Source organism: Pleurodeles waltl, chromosome 6, assembly GCF_031143425.1.
Source record: "Pleurodeles waltl isolate 20211129_DDA chromosome 6, aPleWal1.hap1.20221129, whole genome shotgun sequence".
Taxonomy (NCBI): Eukaryota; Metazoa; Chordata; class Amphibia; order Caudata; family Salamandridae; genus Pleurodeles; species Pleurodeles waltl.
The window spans coordinates 738478525-738498781 of NC_090445.1; the positions used below are offsets into that span (position 1 = coordinate 738478525).

Consider the following 20257-nt stretch of genomic DNA (forward strand, 5'->3'; position numbering starts at 1 on the left):
CATGGTCATAATTTGGCAGTAATTACCACCAGCCTGTTGGCGGTGTTACTGCCACTTTAACTGTCACCGCAATTGTCATAATGACCACCTACGTTTGGTATGTTATAAGCTGCAGAACTTTTTCAAGATGTCATTCAACATATAATACAGCCTGTCACAGATGCTTTCAACTACAGTGATGAAATATTGGTCTTTGGGGCTACACAAAAAAACAAGTTTACACAAGTTTGTTGACTACTTGCTGATGTGGGTCTAGCCTTGAACGTAGAGAAGTCTGAGTTCCACAAAACAAAACTCAAATTCTTTGGCCATATCTGTTCTGATGGGGGTATGGTGCCAGATCCAGCTAGAGTATAAGCCTTGTCAGCCACCAATCCCCCACAAGATGTTACCATGTTACGTTAATTCTTCAGCACGGCCAGTTACTGTTCTAGATACACACATGACTTTGCCACAGTAAGTGCTCCCTTAAGAGAATTAACAAAAAGAAATGTTCTATTTTACTGGTCACACGAACACAGTTTTAGGAAAATCAAACATGCAATTGAGAACACCAGTGAAATGACCTTCTTAGATCCAAAGCTACATACAGAGGTTGTTGTTACAAGCAATTCCGGTTGGGTTGGGCGCGATCCATGCCCAACACAATGGACACCCAAATGCTTGAAGACATATTGTGGCACATGCAAGCAGACGTTTGTCAAAAACTGAACGTGCCTATTCACAACCTGAAATGGAAGTTTAGCAGTTGTGTGGGCTTGTGAACATTTCCACGTATTCTTATATGGAAAACCTTTCACTCATGTAACTGATCATCAATCATTGCTTACCATCCTTGGCAATCCAAAAGCCAACATGCCTCCCTCCTGAATGTTGGGGTTTGCGACTACAGGAATATGACAACACTACTGCGCACCGACCAGTGAAAGATTAAAGCCTTACTATTTTTCATTTGTAGCGGAAGCCCAGTGTCATGGTACACCTTCCAAAGCAGCTGAAGCCTACATTAACTTCATCATATAGTCAAACACCCCGCTGCTATTTCTTTGGAAAAATTATTACTGCAACAAGCAAAGACAGTGGCATGCTGATACTGAAGGACATTATTGCACATCAGTCGTGGAAACAACACACTCAACCCTCTCACACGTGACAGCGAATATCAGAAGTTCAGGAATGTAAAAGATGAACTGTCTGTTATTTAAGAAGGCATTGTCTTACGAGGTTCAAGAATTGTCATACTGTAGAGTTTGCAACAAGTACTTGAAGTAAGCCCACAAAGGACATTGTGGATTTGTCACAAAATGAGCTCTCTGAGATCGAGATTGGTTTCCTCATCTTGATGGGAGAGTTGAAAAAGAATAGAAGGCCTGTCATTTGTGCAATTGCTTATCTCTCAAAATCACTCAACATACCTTGAACATTTCAGAACATTTCAGATTTACCAAGACATGTATGGGAGATAATTTCTGTTGATTTCGTTGGGCCTATTGTCAATGAACATCACCCGATGGTGATTATGGATGAATGCTCCTGTTTTCCACTAGTACTTGTCTATTACTCATGAAAATGTAATTGAGAAATTAGATGGCATTTTTGTTTTGCAATATGGGGTGTTCCTTCAAATATAAAGTCTGACAAAGGTCTGTCTTTCAACAGTTGTGAATTTTGAGACTTTCGTACTCATCTCAATGTGAAGCATCAGAAAATCACACCACTTTGGCCACAAGCACATGATGTTGTTGAATGCTTTATGAGCACACTTAAAAAGACTGTTCAGCATGCTAAGATGGAGAAGCTTAATCTGAAGTTGGTTCCCCATGCTACTCTTTGAGCTAATCAGTCGACTCCTTATTCAACGACAGGTGAAGGTCCTGCTACATTGAAGTTTGAGAGAGCCATGATGACCAAATTACAACAATGGACCAACAGAAGATGTACAACCGATGGTGAACTTTGTCAAAAAGACTTGGGCCGTAAACAAAAGATAAAAGTATATGAAGACAAAAGTTGATGTGCCAAAAACAATACTTTCAATCAAGGAGATTGAGTACTGGTGTGATAACAGAGAAAATGCTAATTTGATGCTCCCTTTGATGCTGATCGCTTTGAACTTGTGACTAGCAAAGGGTACATGGTGACTGCTCACCGTCCTGGAAAGTCCATTATGAGAGATTCTTTGCACTTCAGACATGTGCCTCATCATTCGCCAATTCCTAATGTCAGAGATGAGACTGGTTCGATTAGCATCTTCTGACTGCATCTGTCCCTACATCACTATCATCAGTCATGGACGCTTCTGTTTTCTCTTTCCAGCCTCAGAGGACATGATGTGGGTGTTTAGTCAGAGCTCCAAAGCGACTTACAAAGGAACTGTAATAAACATATAGGGGCGCATCTAGACACTGTCTTCGGGGGGGAGGAGGGTAACACTTCCAACATATGGATCAGGACAAGCATTTCCAGAAGCGTGGTTGGAGCTATCCTCATAGCCAATATCTCAAAAAAGAAATTATAAACTGTGCAATTTAAATATATTTGACAAACCTGATATTATTATAAACATGTTTTTGTAAATTTGACACTGTTCCTAGGCCACTCTTAGTGATCTTTAAAAAGCAGACAACTAAAAAAACAGCATCTACGAATTTTAATCCATAGCGCATTCAACAGGTTTTCGCAAAGTTATTTCAAGACAACACCCTATTTGTCAATTCACTGATTTCTTCGGTGACAGGACAAATTGCTTGTGAAGTATTTACCATTGCAAGTCCAGAAAAATGCTCCTGTCCCATTAAAGACCGAGGTACAATTAGGTTTATCCTAATGGATGTTGCAAAGTAGTCATGGGTGAGGCTGTTCTTATATACATTTCTCAAAATATTAGGCTTAGTAGTTGTGCCTAATTTGAGTCGGTGGTTGCAGCTGGAGCCCACTTGCACTCATTTTTGGGTTTCCTCATCAGACTTTGTTCCAGAACAAGAGAGAGAAAAACACAAAAGGGGGAAAGGAGGAAAAGAAAGCAAAGATGAAAAATGACCTGCAAGATTGAAATAAAGGGGCAGGGTGTGCCTGGTGGTGGTTGAAGGTGGCACACAGCAGAATCACATGTAGGCAATTTTCTTATTCTGCGCTCCCTACACTTGAAATTGCCAGACATGGGGCCTGAGCAAAACATTGGTTCCCACATTTATTATTTTACAAATGAAGGACTGCTTAGTGTGTTACCACATGTTTAGTAGGGGTATGTGACTCTTAAGTCACATGTTTAATTAAAAATATACCATTCCTTTTCCCAGAGTTAATTGTGTGCCTGTGAGTTGGTAATATTGTTGCCTGTAAATGAACTGCCACACACCTGTGCAACCCAAAAAAAAAAACAATAGTTATTGTTAGCACGTCACATTGAGCAGTGCCCATAAATGTAGCATACTGCGCCACATCCATGCAGAAAAGCACCAGGCCGGTATTGACGAGCTGGCAAAAAAAGATGCTTTGTAGGGAGTATTAGGAGCAAAGGTGTCTGAATGTTAGAGGTCTAGATAACTACAGATAAAAAGTTATTTTTGAAGAACATTTGTCCAATTCAAGATCCTTTAGAGATGAACAGAATCAAAGGCAAGGCAGAGCTCAAGTAAAAGGCATGTTGTTACTCCATTTGAGTCAACTGTAGTGTTTAAATCATCACTTGTAAAAGTTAGTGTTGCTTTTGTGCCACAGCCATACCAAAATCTGTTTTGATAATTTATGAATAGGTTACTTTCTTCAATGAATGCAGCTATTTGTCTTGAAGCTGATCTTTCAGCCTTTTTTCCTAGAAACAGTGGTTATTGGCCAGAAGTTAGAAGGAGCCCTTATTTGAAGGCCTCTTTGTTTTAGGGAGTTATTTTCAGAAGAGGCCTTTATCCAAGGAGCTGTTACTACTTCTGACTGGATTAGCTGCAGAGCAATTAATGAGTATATTGTTACATATATAAGTAGGGCATGGGTCTGCCAGTGACCATGCTGGTCTACAAGCTTTTGCAACCTTGATAAAGTCCTGTGTGGTCAGGAGGTTAAAGGTGAATGGTTGTTTTCATGATTTGTTTTCTAGGGAACTGCGCAGCAATGCTGAAATTGTAACTGAGCAATGACTGAGCAATGGAGTGGGAAGGGGGGGGGGGGTCTAAAATCAGTTGGAGCATTGGAAGTAATTCACAAGCCTTTGACTGGCACACAGCACAGGCCTTTGACTGTGCTGCCAAGGAATCGGGATGTCCTAAGGTACTTCCATTTCAGGTACTCTGGTTACAGGACCTTTTTTCAAGTGAAGTCTTCTAGATCTTGAAGCCCATCTTCAGCTCTTCCTGTTCAGATCTCCTGTCTCATGTTAAGGTCTCTTGAGTAAGGTCTGCTCTTCAGCCATAGGCAATATCTCAAAGACATAGTGCAGGTTTCTCTGAATCAAGGCAGGCATCAGGTATCTTGGGTCCAGGCAGCTTTCCCTGCTACCTACTCCTGTGTTGTTCTTGAGAAGAACAGAACATGAAACCTCCATGCTGTTCACCACATAAAGGATGAGCAGTGGCTATTTGTGTAGGTGTGCGTTGTATAAACATTGACAATTTTTTAAAAGAATATATATTGAGTTTGATGATTATACTTTAATGACTATACATGGAGACACAAATGTACATTAGTTGAGTATCCATGCAATGATGCATTTAGCGGAGTCACTAAACATGTACAGAGTGAACAAACCATAAGAGACCCCATAATAATTCAGGAGAAATATAATGTTGTATAACTATGCTCTCTACTAGAAAGGATAAATTTTTTAACAGTGCAACTGCGCACTACCTAGTTTCAAGTATTCCCTGTCATTCAATTACTAAGATTTCAAAGGGAGTCAAAGACAAAACATGTGCAGATAGGAACTGTGCAAGATTATTGGAAATAAATGCATGAAAGAAATGAAAACAATGTGACTTGGAATAAAACTGAGAGTGTTATATAAAACCACTGCACTGCTTCTGGATAATGCATTATGTCATGGCAACCTATGACATAAATCCATGCGATTGTCTGGAAAAGTTAAGATACTTGTATAGTGCTGTGATGCGCTTTATTTAAAGCACCCTAGATAATGGATGTGTAACCGTGCGGGTGTGGATAAATCACTCTAGACCACGTGATAGTCTTGGAAGCAAGGAATTTTATTGATGATTTTGGAAGTGGTATGAAGCAGGTGAGTATACTTCAGTCTTTGTTTGCTGGGTATAGGGTGGTGGGAAGTTCTTGGGGTTTGGTCATCACTCTTCTCTTTCTGTCTCCCTTGTTCACAGGTCATCCCCCGGGAAGCGCATGTGGAGAGAAGAGAATGAGAACAGTAAGTGAACGTGATACTGGTATCTATTTTGTTTCCTTATGCTTTCTTTGTTGTCCCTGTCTCACTGTTCTTGCAAGGTTACTTTCTCCAACTGGTTCAGGTTAGTATGTGCTTTCTTCCATCTGTTTCATAGTGGTCTAACTCCTGTCCTTTCTGTCTTCTTATTTTCTTTCAGCTCTCAATCGTTCCTGTGCGCGATTCTTGGCTGGTCTATTTAGTGGCGGTGCTCTAAGGTGCCCGGTGGTAAGTTATTTATCTCTCCCTGTTGGTCCTCTCCCTTGTCTATCTCTGTTTCCTTTTTCTCACCCCCTCCCTTTCCCAGTGCTCGTGCGTTTGTTTCCCGGTGTTGTCCTTCCCCCTCCCTTCCTTCCGTGTTACCGTTTCTTCCCACCCCCCCCTTTCTCTCACTCCGCTAACTTTTCTCAATCACTCGTTCAGGGACGTGGTCCCATGCACCTGAATGGCCACGCTTCTCCTGAAGCGTGGCGGGATGCTGCACTCCGTCCTCCCGGTTGCCTGGAACAGGATCTCCTGTCACTCGCCTTCCGCCTTCTCCTCCGCTCCTTGTTCTCCACGTTCGTCTCTCTCTCGCTGGGTTTCTCCTCCTCCGACAGCTGGTTCACGGTTGTCTTCTGGCCTCCCGTTTTCTCCTCCCAACCTCTGAACGCCGTAAGTGCTGGCAGCGTCTCTTTTGACCTCCCAGCGGCCCGCCACTGTGGGTCATCCCGCCAATCACGGGCAGAGAGACTAAGAAGTCTCGGAGTAACTGGGGCAGCGTCAGCACAAGTGCGAGTCATGTGCGGGCGAACTGGTTCCAGCCCCTCACATACACTCCCCCTAGAGAGCGGCCTGTCGAGACGCAACAGGACCGGATAACGGGAAAGAAAATCCGCATTCTCCATATGCTTTCCCGGAAGATGCTGAATCCGAAAGGAGAAAGGCTGTAAGGAAAGGAACTAGCGGAGAACACAGGAATTAGTGTCCTTATGATGGGTGAGCCATGTAAGAGGAGCGTGATCAGTAATGAGGATAAAAGTCCTGCGGGACAGGTAATATCTGAGAGATTCAATCGCCCATTTAATCGCCAAACACTCCTTCTCTATAGTTGGATATTGCACTTCCCGCGGTAGAAGTTTCCTGCTGATGTATAATACGGGGTGGAGGGAATCATCATCCTGCGGCTGGGATAACACAGCCCCAAGACCCACGTCGGAGGCATCGGTTAGTAGTACAAAGGGTTTACCGAAATTAGGACAACATAGTACAGGTTCAGATGTGAGAGCGGCTTTTAACTTATCAAAGCTCCGTAATGCAGTCACAGGGGGGGGTCCAAGGGTGTTGGGACTGGTGTTTTTTAGCATATTAGTAAGAGGTTCCGCAATTGTGGAGAAATGGAGAATGAAGCGCCGAAAATAGCCGATCAATCCTAGGAAAGCCCTAATATCTTTTTTTTTCTTGGGGAACTCCATTTTAGAGATGGCTTTTACTTTTTCTACTTGGGGACTAATCCGACCGCTCCCCACAATATAGCCCAGATACTTGATACTGGTCTGTCCAAGTCTACATTTTTCAGGATTGGCGGTTAACAGGGCCTTTCGTAGAGCTTGTAATATGGTGTCTGGATGTGTCATGTGCTCCTCCCAGGTCTTACTATAGATGACAATGTCATCGAGATAGGCAGCAGCATACTGCTTAAAAGGTCGTAGGATTTCGTCCATGAGTCTTTAGAAGGTGGCGGGGGCCGCGTGAAGCCCAAAAGGGAGGACATTAAAGTGATATAATCCCGAAGGGGTGGCAAACGCTGTTTTTGCCAATAACCCTTTGTGAGATCTAGGGTGGTTAAGTACTTGGCTTGGCCTAATCTCTCAATGAGCTCGTCGATTCTAGGCATGGGATGGGCATCAAAATATGTTAAGTTGTTGACACCCCTATAATCTACACAAAACCGAGTACTGCCATCTGGCTTGGGCACCAAGAAGACTGGCGAGCCCCAAGGGCTGGTTGACGGCTCTATGATGCCAGCTGCCAACATGGCTTGAACTTCTTCAATAATCTTTTGTTTTGCTTCTGGGATACGGTATGGCCGCTGTCGTGAGACAGTATTCATTTTCAGGCGAATGGGATGTTGGACTAGGGTGGTTCTACCTGGATATTTAGAGAAGATATCTTGATTGTGATGCACTAGGCGGTTTAGTTGATTGTGATACAACCTAGTAAGATCGGGATTGATCCATGGTTGTACCTGGTTGGACAGGTCATGGGGAGGTAACCTGGGATACGGGATGTCGTCAGTAACTTCAGAATCGATAAAGTGAACAGAATAGTCACCTGTGGGTGCTAGCCATTTTCTAAGAAGATTGATGTGATATATCTGCTCCCTACCACTTCCTTGGGGGAATGGCCAGCTTATAGGTGGTGGGGTTGATCTGTGCTATCACTTCAAATGGTCCCTGCCATTTGGCCAATAATTTATTTTCAGTGCTAGGGAGTAAGACTAGAGCTTTGTCCCCTACGGTTAGGGTGCGAACTGTGCTTCGGGTATCATACATTTGCTTCTGCTTATTCTGTGCTTCCTGTAGGGCAGTATGAGCTTCTTCCCATACTGTATGAAGATTCTCTCTTAATTCTCTGGTATAGGTTAAGAGGTCTTTTACTTCCTCTTCTGTGTCCTCCCACTGTTCGGCTAACATATCTAACAGTGTGCGAGGTTGTCGACCGAACAACATCTCACAAGGGCTATGGCCTAAGGACGCTTGGACGTGGGTGCAGATAGCATATAAAACCAACGGTAGTTTCTTTTCCCAATCCTTACCAGCCTCAGATATACTTTTTCTTAGTAAGGATTTAATGGTTTTGTTGTATCTTTCGACCAACCCGTCTGTCTGCGGATGATCTACTGCTGTCCGAATTTGTTTTACCCCTAACAATCGACATACTTCAGCCATTAACCTAGACATAAAAGGAGTCCCTTGGTCAGTCAATATCTCTTTCAGGAAACCCACCCTGCAAAAGAATTCTATCATTGCCTGGGAGATAGCTTTAGTGTGTATACTGGGAAGGGGAATGGCCTCGGGATATCGTGTGGCATAGTCCACCAAGACTAACACATATTGTCTACCCCGAGTGGAAGGGGTGAGAGGACCGTCTTGTTGTTGGTGGTTTTGGGGAGAGTAGGCTCCTCTCCTGAGAAATTTTTGAAGTATTTTGTGTCAAATTTGCTAAAACACCATAGACCATTACATAACATTTATAAAACATTCCAGTACTTTCATGGTGTGTGTGGTAGAAGCCTGGCCTTTCCTATGAGTAGATCACATTTTTAGATAGTAGCCTACCAGATGGCGCAGCTGTCTGGTTTGATAAGGAAATCTTGGGGACAATCGGAGAGTAGACTTAGGAATGCATTCTGCCCCTCGCTTGCCATTGGCTTTGTTGTTTGTATCACATTTTCTTCCTTTCCATTTGCTGGCTTCATTTGTTTTAGGCTGTCAAGCTTGAATTCATATCTTCCCCTGTCCGAAACTTACAGTATCCTTCCGAGGGCTCCCTTTCTGTAAACAGGTCTGTAAATCTTGTTATCATCTCATCACATTTGCTGTGCATTCTAAGACCGAGGTCAAGTGTCAGGCGCTTTCTTCAGAGCTTGCTTGTTTAATTTATGCTGGTGTTCAACATGGCTAAAACACATTAGCAAAGCTTGCATTGGCGAGACCTATTGGCTTTGTCAATGCTTGTTTCAAATGCCATGTCAGAAATTACTTCCACTGTGTGAAGGATGGCATTTTTTCATAAGTGAGCCCCTTATGCCAAGGATTAAATACAATATGCCATTGCCAGAATTTTGCCATTGATCAATGAATACTCCACCCAATGGTCATGGGACCTTCAAAAATGACGTCTGGTATGCAAAAGTGCTATCAGCACCCCCATAAAAAGAGTACAAGGTCTTTTATGACAAGTATGATCTGAATGAAAAGGTGCACTTCCTTAAAATAGCTGTACAGGTTATATTTGGTTTCACATGTGAATCAAGCAGCAACACTATTGGAAATTAACATATCCACTTTTCTTTAAATGAATACCACAGCATCCACTTGATTTTATGAAATGCTTGACCCCTTTGGAAAACATGTTTTTTACCAGTAACACTTTGCATGTTGGGATTTTCAGAACTAACCTATAATGCAGAAAAAAAAATTGTTCCAGATTTAAGCATTGTGCTGAATGAAAAGCAGGACTAAATGGGCAATGTTAGAAACTGGGTCTCTAGTTGGCAGACGTGTGCACCCTATCCAAGTAAGGACCACAAATCTAGTCAGGGTACATCGCAACACAACCCAAATTATTCTGTGCTCACCCTCTGGTAGCTTGGCAGAGAGCAGACAGGCTTAAATTAGAAGGCAATGTGTAAAGTATTTGTTCAGTCACTCATACAGTAACACATTGAAAACACCACAAAAATATAACGCACAGGTTTAGAAAAATAGATAATATTTATCTGAATAAAATAAGCTCAAAACGACAAAAATCCAATATGCAAAAGTTAAGTTATCACTTTTTAAAGATTCCAAAGAGTCTCAATTCTTAAGAAACAGTGATTGTATTCTTGTAACACACAGTGTCTGGGATGCGCCAAAAATAACGACGCACAGGGGCCGCAGAGTACTAGATGTGTTGATAAATAAGGCGCCAGCTCGCCACAGATGAGGTGTCGTTTCTTTCTACACTGCAAGGTGAAGCGTCGATTTTCCGAAGTTCAGCCTTGGTTCTTCACTGCAATGTTGGGATATTTTGATGTGCAGGGTCGATGTGTTGAACATCCTTGACACGCTGGAAGAAGGAGCAAGCATTGCATCGATCCGGTAGACGATGCAGAGAAATTTCAGCCATGAGGCAGGCCCTGCGTCAATTTCCGTTTGTGAATGTTGCGCTGCGTCATTCCGGTCAATGGTGCAATGATTTTCCAGCCGTGATGCAGGTGCTGCATCGTTTTCTGGAGGGGTTGCATTGATTTCCCAACACACAAGGATTTCCAGAAAAGGTGAAGTCTTTGTTGGCCCCAAGACTCCAGAAACAGGAGGCAAGGTCAATCCACGCCCTTGGAGAGCACTTTAAGAGTAAGGCAGAGTCCTTCCAGCAGAGTCAGGAGCACCAGGCAACAAGCAGGAAAGCAGTCCTTCAGCAAAGCAGTCCAGATTAGTCCTTTGGGCAGCCAGGCAGTCTCTCAGACAGAGTCCAGGTGTAGGTCCAGAAGTGTCTGATTTGGTGGGATCAGGGACCCAGTTTATATACCTAAAATGCCTTTGAAGTGGGGGAAACTTCAAATAGTGTTTTTGAAGTGCACAGGTTCCCCTTTCAGCCCAGTACTGTCTGCCAGACATCAAGCAGGAATTGAGGGAGGACAAAATAAATGATTTGCAGATCCCGCAACAAACTTTCAGCCTCTTGATACGTCTTACAGGCAGGGCCACTGGAATTATGCAATTGTGCGGCTGTGTCGATTTTTGCATAATTATAGATTTGGCGAATTTGCCACATAATACATCATCTGCTGTATAATCTGCAGTTTGAACAAAAAAATTGTTTCTAGCTCAAATGGTTCAAAAGTTACTAAAAACGCAGAACCCCATATTGCTGCATAGTCAAAGGCCCTTTGCAAAGGTTGACTGGTCCCCTTTCTGTAGTTCTGGAACTAAAAAGGTGCAACTAATACCAAGACAGTGTTAACAAGTTTAAAATTCACAAAGTATTGAAGTAATTTTATCACATGTGCCTCATAATTTGTCTTTTCTTGCCTGCCACATAATTTGGCCCTCCACTGCTGTATAATTCCAGGGGCCCTGCTTATAGGGTTGCCACCTTTCCAATAGAAAAATGTGGCAATTTGTTGTTGTTTTAAAAGTCTACAAGGCCTGCATGATATTGTATGCGTTCGTTTGTAAGATGAGTTTTCTGTCTTTGTTAAATTATTAGTCAGGGATCATTAAAACGGCTCTAGAACACATTTAAAGGTGCTTTCTGTTTATATTTTCTGGTTAAAGTAGGTACAAATATGAGCTCAAAGTACCCGGTATTTGGTAATTTCGCTTATTTTTAAAATACTGCTTTGCCGGTAGAAACCCGGACAGATGGCACCCCTGCCAATCAAATGTCCACTGTGGCAGCAAATGTAATTCACAAATGTAAGGAATGGGCAAAGTGGGAGGGCAGGAGGTCTGTCAACCAGTGTAAACAAGCATTTGCAATGCAATGGGTCTCACGTTTGCTCGAGTTAGAGCTATTAGTGTTGTAAACTCCTAACTGGACTTTTCTTGCAACATAAATTGAAAATAAAAAGTAAAATAGTTGACATAAAAAAGCTGATTCAAAGCGCCACTACCGCCATAAGCGTGAGCGCAAAGGAGAGACACAAAAGGAAAAATAAGTTTGCTCGCAGTCAAACTTATCAGCAAAAGTGCAATTATACGTGTAACAGCGTCGATGGCCAAGGCGGTAACAAAACCGCCCCAAGGAGGGACAAACGTAAAGCATTTACCAACGGAAACAAAGGAGTTTTGAAAGGCAAGCCCATGAATGAGTGATTGTGATGGGCATGCGGTGGGCGTGGTTAAAAGTCCAGATACATACCAAAATGTGGTAAAAACAGCACTTGCGCGCTGCTATGCTCAACCTAAAAACAAGAAAGCCTCGTTCACAAGTAAATGGTCTTTTAAAGACCTGTGAGATTCTTAGATGAGGCTGAGATAGGGCACCAGCCACTGCTCAGCCAGCCTACAGCAGCTCAATCTCCATGTGTCCTGGAAGCTGCATCAGTCCGGGCTAAGAAACACGATGGAAGTGGCTAACGCCCTTTCAGCGTTGCGAGTCTGTATAAAATATTGTATTTTTTTTTATTTAACAAGGGGCAGTGTCAGATTACCAAGTAGGTAAAATAGGCACCTGCCTATGGGTCCCACTCCTTTTAGGGGCCCAACGACAATGGATCAAAATAATATTGATATGATCTTGAAAGAAAATTTCAATCAAGCTTTCTTAAATTGTTTCCAAAAATAGAAAAAAATCAGTAAATTCAAAGAAACGAAAACTTTACATGAAAGACTCCACAGAAAAAATACTGTATTAATGTAATGTACCCATTAACAACTTAATGTACATAAACCATAGACATCAGATTCACATAACAGTGTCTCTTAAAAGCTCATTTTCTGTCAGTTTGCAAAGAAATTCAGTGCAAACTACGTACGCGTAATGTTTAGTTTTGTGTAATAAAACTGGTAAAATTAAAAACGTATTAGGAGATAATTTGCGAGGGGGTTCAAAGTTTCGACTGCCTAGAGGCCTCCACAGGGTTTAATTCGGCACTGACTAGGGGAGGGGGGGGATCTGTAGTGTCTTGTGAGTTAGCGATGACGGGACCGTTTTGGTTCCTGATGGACTCTGTAGAACTGTAATGTAAGTGATAAAGTGTAGGGAATACAGTGCTTAATTTGTAAATAAAAACGTGCCGGTGCCCTAAGCCATCTTTTTAAACACACAGCTGCTGCAATTAAATGTGCGAGCACAGAATACTGAGGCAGCATAATCTTGAAGCCATTTCGGGCCTCTTTAATATATTTAAAGCCACTCCCTGTCCCTTCAGCTCACTCTTACAGCTTTCTGCTTTCGCCCATTGTGACACTTTTTCATTTTTTCTCTTCCTCCGTCTTTCCCATATGTGTCTTTTGCGTGCACTAAATGCTTGAGGCAGAAAAATAAGTGCCAGCGCTCAAAAATAAGTGCTGGTGTTCCGCACCGGAAACAGCAAGCACAAAGTAAGCACTGGGTGAATAGATTTCATGTTTAGAATGTTGTGTCTGCGCTTGCACGCAAAAGAATAAAGACATGTAAGACCAAGCTCCGTGTTTGGTGTGTTCATTTATGAGTACCCTGGCTGGGGAGGACGCTACACTTAGGGTGCTGAGCGCTGTTTCCACAATGAACACTGTCCCACAAAGGTTTAAGTCTGAGTCCTGGATCTTCGCTTGAAGCCGAGAAAGACTCCAAGGGTCAAACTCCATTCACGGTTCCACATAAGAGAACACCTGCTTCCTGGATAGCATAGATTTGAAAACGGCAACCGCGTATGCTATCTAGAGTATCCAACGGGAGGGGCCCAGGTAGCCCCTCCGTACTCCCAGCATCCTTGGAAACCTTTATTCAGCAATTAACAAATGGTGTGCATATTCGATCCCAGCCAATTAATTCTGTCCTGGAGCCTAATGCAAACTACGTGTGAAAAGAAAGCTGCGTTTATTATGATAGCGTGCACGCGCGTACCCAAGCAGGGGGCTGCTATTCTTTCAGGTAAATAGATAACCTATTAGGACAAGAATGCATTCTACGTCGTGTCTTCCTTGCAGTTTGTCATGGTGCTGGATTCTTCCGCCATCCCGTGGAGCTATTTCTATCACCCCTCCTCCTCCTACAGGCCTTTGCGCCCGCGCCCATTCTCTGCCCACTGAAAGAGGATGAAAAAAGAAGCAGTTCATACCCAGGGCGCCGCTCCGGGCTAGTTCCTCCTCTATGGCAAGCAGGCGGTTGTACTTGGCCACCCTCTCTCCTCGGAAGAGACCTCCCAACTTGATGAAGCTGGCTCCCAGTCCAACGGCCTAAGGACAAGAATAAGCATTTCAGAATTAGAAAATGACGGAAGACAACACAATACATGCCAGGTAGACATGCTATAGCACTAGAGGTGGCAAATCACCAAATTCATAGGGACAGCAGAGCCAGAATTGCGCCAGCAGTCTCGCACCACACTTAATTACCAAGTATATGATGCAAAATCTAGATGGTTTATTTTGTAACAAATGTATTTTCAATTAAGTACTCTATATCTTGCACTGACGTTTATTAAAATGACTTCTATAAATAAACGCAGAAAGATGTAAGAAGAACTTCTCTCCAATATGCCAACTGAATATTCGGTGTGTGATGTGTACTAGTAACTTGTCAATATTATCGATGCATGAATTGAGCAACATTTGCGGATAATCTGCAAAATGGACATAAAACTTAATTACTTACAGCAGTTCCCAAATGTTGTACTGAAATCCGACGAGGTGCAGTGAGGTAAAAGAATTTGACTAAGACCCCAGAATTCAACCAGATAGAGTAATTGGGATTTAATATTCTATCCCGACATAATCTCCTCTTGTAACCAATTTTAAGAACACGAGTCAGCACATCTGTGACTTCTAGCCATCCGGTGTTAGCATGCCCCGTACTAGCTCACATACCATACCCCTTCATTCCTCCTGGCTAGATGCCCAAGTGGGGTGGACGAGTTTGTACAAGATTTGGGGTTCATCTTGCTACCCCACTCAACTCACACACACTGCCCTCAACCCTCTTGGTGACAAATAACATGACATTGAGTTTAAAGATGACATCCACCACGAGGTTGGAGTTTATAGATGATCCAATCAGAGAGGTATATTTCTCATATAATATAGGGTAAACAGTTTAGCCTGGTGGAAGGGAAGCGTCAATCTGCATTAACAAGTAAACCTCCAGATATCCTCACCAGGTGTGGAATGGGCTCTTCCTCATTGATAAATATTGGATTGAAAATGTAGGATGTAGTTCTTCTTCAGAAAACCACAACAATAATAACACCTGGAACTTTCTCAGGATACAAGGCACTTGAACATATGCTTCTGGAGCAGTTGGTGCTACCAGCTGCTTAGGCTGCCGCACCGTCAACATCCAATGGGCAGACCTCTCTTCCCCCGCATCACTTCAACGAACTCGCAACCAGGGCGCCCCTTGGGTACTAAGTGCTGCAAACAATCTGCTAAATTATGTTCTCCAAAGGTGGTGTTTTTTTTGCTTAGAAACCTACATGAAATAAATGAAGGTACAGCTTTGCAGAACGTAACACATTGCCATTATATTTTAGTACCTATGTCACTTCCACTTGTACCTTTATACCAGAGCAGTTGTATGTCTATGTATATTCTTTAATACATGCAAATACAATACAAAGCTATATTTTACCCGTGGTTACTTTTAGGCCACTACCCCTACTCAGTCTACCTCGCACTGATTATCCCTAGCCACATTGGTTATGCCATCACACCAAGAACGAAATAAGCATCACTTCTCCCCCAAAAATTATTTGTGGAAACCTGAAGTTGGAAAATTCCCTCAGGGCTTCATACTGGCGACGGGTCGAACCCTTTATAGGAGCCCAATAGCTGGGACATCCTGCACAGCATTTTCAATGGGCGCACATAGCAGCTAAAAACTCAAAGCCTCTTATATGTGAAGTTCCGCAGGCTCTTCATTGAGTCCTACATTCACATCCACATGTCTACCGGTTGATGTCATCCACAGCTTTGGCTTTGAAGTCATGTACTATGCTAATGATACGCAGACCGTTCTCATTTGCTCACACAACCACTGTCACGGTGGAAAATGTCAAGGCTTGCCTATTGCAATTGGTCTCCTGGGTGAAAAAACACTCTCTTAAGCTCAATAAGGCTACAACAGAGCTTTTTGTCTTTGGAGGAGCATCTTTGATCTGGTCTTCTTCATGGCTACCAGAGTGGGTAATCCTTCTGTATCGGGTTAGTCAGCCAGGAATTGAAGACTTTTTATTGATGTTTTTCTTTCCTTCACGAGAAGGGTTCACATGCTCAATTCTACCTGTGGGTGTTGTTAAAAGTGCTTCCATTATTACCTTCTGGTTCTCACTGTTCAGTGGCTCAGGCTGTGGTTTTATTTTGTATTGATTATTGCAATTTTCTCTTCCTAACAGAGAAAGACATATTAAGCCTTCAACTGATTCAGAATTGTGAAGTCAGAACCTTGTTGAACTCACCTTTCCATGTTTTTCTTTCTTCCCTTCCGAGGAACCTGCACTGGCTCCAAGTACAACAGTGCCTGCATTGGAAGACCTTTTGTATTTATCATAAAGCCTTCGGCAAAACAGGGCAGAGCTTTATCCACTCAATTATTATGGTATACCCTCCCACATGAAGTCTTCGCTTATTTAGCACATTACTCCTCTTTATTCTTCGAAGTGCACCTATCAGATTAGGTGCAGTAAGTGTCTTCTATCATGCATCCAAGTTATGGAATTCTATTCTTCTTTCTCTTCATTTTGAAATAAACCCTCTGAATTTTCACAAAGGCTTCAAAAACTGGTTGTTGCAAAGTGAGCCCTTTGTGGGTGTTCACCCTCAGTTTTTCATTTGTTTGGGACTCACCTGCTGGTAATCTTCAACTCTAACATTGTGACACTGCTATCCGGTGCCTGTACCCCTAAAACATATTGACATTGTCTTAAAACCCAATTGGCACATTTAACTTGACTTTAAGGCCATAATATATGCCATAGAAAGTTAAATGCCACTGCGGACTGTAGCACCTACTGTAGCACCCACTGCAGTGGCAGTGAAAACATTGCTTCAGACCTACCCTGTATAGCCTGATAGCAACAGCCTGAACCCTGCTGCACAGACCTGGTAAAATCACCTTTGTAACAGGTAGGAAAACTTAATTTGAAATATTAAATGTCACCCCTAAGCTCACCTTGCTGCCCAGAAGGTAGGGCACGTAATATTTAAGAGTGGAACATGTATGACATTGGAAATGTCATGTTCCCCTAGCTACTAGGTCCAAAATGACATTGTCTCCACTCAGGCTGTAGATGGTACATTTGAAAGGCAAAATTAGATTATACATTATACAGTTTAATCTATTATTTTTGACCTGTACCAGGTACAGACACCATTCAAAGACCTATTTTTATATTTATTAAAACTCCAATTGAATTGTAAAGTCAGGGTTTTATTATATATATATATATATATATATATATATATATATATATATATATATCGGAAAAGCAACTTTTAAAAAGTTACCTTTACCTTGCCTGAAACTGCTGGATGCTAATTTGTATTAGCTCTCCAGGAACTGCCCAGTCTGTTCTTGGCGCAGGCATGGTGTAAGAACCAAAGTTGGCATGGGAGCCAGTGCTGAACCCAATGCACCAATGCAGGTCCTCGGGCACAGACGATGCAGAGGGTGGACCCGCCAGCGGAAGTCTGACTGGAGGCTCCTACAGATCCTTGGAGCCTGAAGGAGCATCAGAGGGAGCTGGTAAAGTGCCAAATATTGTCAGCATGCCCTCTCTGAAGGTCTCTGCTTCCTGCAGCATCATAAATGGACCTGGGAATTCAGCATCCACTGGGACCAAATTCCGAATCGGCTCAGATGGAGATCAGGAACATTACTGGCAGGCACTCTAGATTCTGAGAGTGGTGGAAAGAGCTGATTCACACTTCAACCACTTTTGTTTTTTCTTGAACTTACCCAAACTCTTTTACAGTGATGAAGTTCTGTTGTGAGAAAAACTTCAGGCGCAGGAACAGGATTCGCTTTCGACTTCGGCCGATCGCACTTTGGAGTCTTCTTCTGCTTGACGAAGTAAAGTGTGACCTCACTGTCCTGTAAGGCCTTTGGATTTATTTGGATGCAGTCATTGCAGACTCTGGTGTCATGCTCCAACCCCAGAAAAATAATATATACAAAAGGACAACCCAATATGCCCTTGTAGGCTTGGGTACAAATTTAAGACAAGTGAAGATGCCAAGAAAGGACTTATTTAAACTTAGATTCTTTTGAGAAAACTTCCTTATACATTTCAGATGTCCAAAAGTAACATCAAAACTAAATCAAACAGGTTGCTTGGCACAATATCAATCAACAAAACAGATTGACAGAGCAGGTATAAAAATAAATAAACTTGTATATCAAAACAAAAGAAAATCTAAAATGCAATTACAGGGGTTCACAAACTGAATCTCAAAATACATAGACATTGTGTAATTATGGTACACTTAGACTCTTCCCCTAGGATATGTCCATGTATATACAACCCATCATGACATGTAATGACACTGTCCCAAAAAAGAGATCCAGGGCTCACTATCAATTTAAAATACTAGAGATAGGTTGGGTTATGTTTCAACGTTTCAGTCCCGGTTGTAAACATCAATGAGACCATACTCAGGACTTGAAATTCATATAAAGAACAAAGCCCCCTAGGGGAATGAAACAATAATAAATCAAGAAACGTTATGTGTACAGCTGGAGAACAACTAAAAGAAAGAAAGTGAAAGGACCATCACCTCATAGAACCAATCCATAGTTGTGTCCTTACAGATATCATACGAAGACTCCCATTTGAGAGCAATGCTGTGTGTAAATCAGAAAAGAAAAACAGAAAGATTTACAAGAGGGAGTGAGAGATCAGAGAAAGCTTCTATAGGGCAGTGTTCAACAGCAAACCAATTGGAGAGATACCCAAGGAACAGTTAATAATGCCCATAAAATGAGACAACCAAATCCACTCCAAGGGACTTACTTGAGTGTTGTTGTCAATTCAAACAACAGCTATAAGGTGCAAAAATCCAGTATGTGTCCAAAATGCTCCAGGCAAAAATCAAAGATTGAGGGCAAACTGCTTCCTGAAAAAAGCCTTGAATCTATTACTTGAGGTATCAATATACTACCGAAATCACATGGATTAGTGGTCAAGGACTATAAACAGAGGGATCGCTAAATAGGCAAAGCAAAACAGCAACTAATCTCAGTACTAGATACAACGAAAAAAGCACCATAGCGTACGATCCTACGTATGTAAAAATCGGTAAGTGATAGAGAAATCATGGAAACCTTAACAACTTAGTATTTATAGGTATGTTAAAAAAAGAGGCGTAGCGTAATATGGTTAATGGTCTAATGCTGAAGCGACACAAATTGCTAAATGTAAACAGCTATTTAATTGCCGGAAGAGTTGCTTATACAATGCTGATAAATGCCTTACAGGAAGCCAATGTACCATCAAGCTGGGTGTGAGTGCAGGACCAAAAGCCTCCTACTATTAAGATTCAAAGCACTCAATCGACATAAACGAAGTGACATAAACAACAGTTAGTTAGAAGTGAAAATGGGACAGATCGTCTCCATAACGCTGAGCAGCAATGCCATCTAACTTCCATCAGCTAACAAATCCCGGGCACCAGGGAACCACGCAGGAATGTGCAGTATAAATTAATAAAATGCTAGAGCCCTAACCTATTCCCTCCATGTTGGAAGTAGAGCAGCGATCGTTTTTGAGTCAGAGAAACCTAATCAGTTGTGATTGGTGAAACTTAAACCGTCAATAAAGGGTTTAAATTGAAAAAAAGAAGGTGTGATTAAAACATTGAAAATAAAAAATGAATAATAAAAAATAAAAGTGAAATCCATCATTACAGCCATCCTAGAGTTGAACGTATAGATGAAGACAGGAACAGACAAGTAACACCCAAGTGTGAGTGCAAAGAGAATAAAATTCATGAGCAAGTCATTCATGAGTGAATGTTGGGTATAAATTAACGGACATAATGCAGAGTCATATTACTAGGCAAAGGCAAAACTGCAATCTCATCAGCCAGGCACATAGAGAATATAGAACGATGAGTACATATTCAGGCAGAACTCATCAAAGCTTATAACAAACTACCTGCCAAAAAGGTGGTACAACTCAGAAGGATTACAAAAATGTCAGACAGTTCTTACAAACCGTATCAACTGAGTAAATGTTTTAATACTTGTATCGGTTACACACTATGAAACAAATATACAAAGATAATGCCCACATCATAGAGTAGTTCATGTTAGCCAGATTCAGACTGGTCATTATTGTTACAAATAAAAAATTAATGTCATTGTGATAGTAAAGATCAATAGTACTTGAGAAGTTGTGTAAGACATTTGCAAGTTGTCAAAAGGCCAATTGAGTCATATGAACAGTGTCTCTGCTGAAGATACATGACCAAATAAAAAACAAGT

At 42.0% G+C, this 20257-nt stretch overlaps 1 protein-coding gene across 3 annotated transcripts in view; it reads right to left on the reverse strand.

The window, feature by feature from the left end:
* ENO4 (enolase 4) overlaps positions 1 to 20257 on the reverse strand; it is a 434196-nt gene that overhangs the window by 44812 nt on the left and 369127 nt on the right. For all 3 annotated transcript variants that reach the window (XM_069239262.1, XM_069239263.1, XM_069239261.1), the window contains one exon: positions 13899 to 14016. In XM_069239262.1, coding sequence (XP_069095363.1) covers positions 13899 to 14016 — 118 coding nt within the window. The remainder of the gene's footprint in view (positions 1 to 13898; positions 14017 to 20257) is intronic.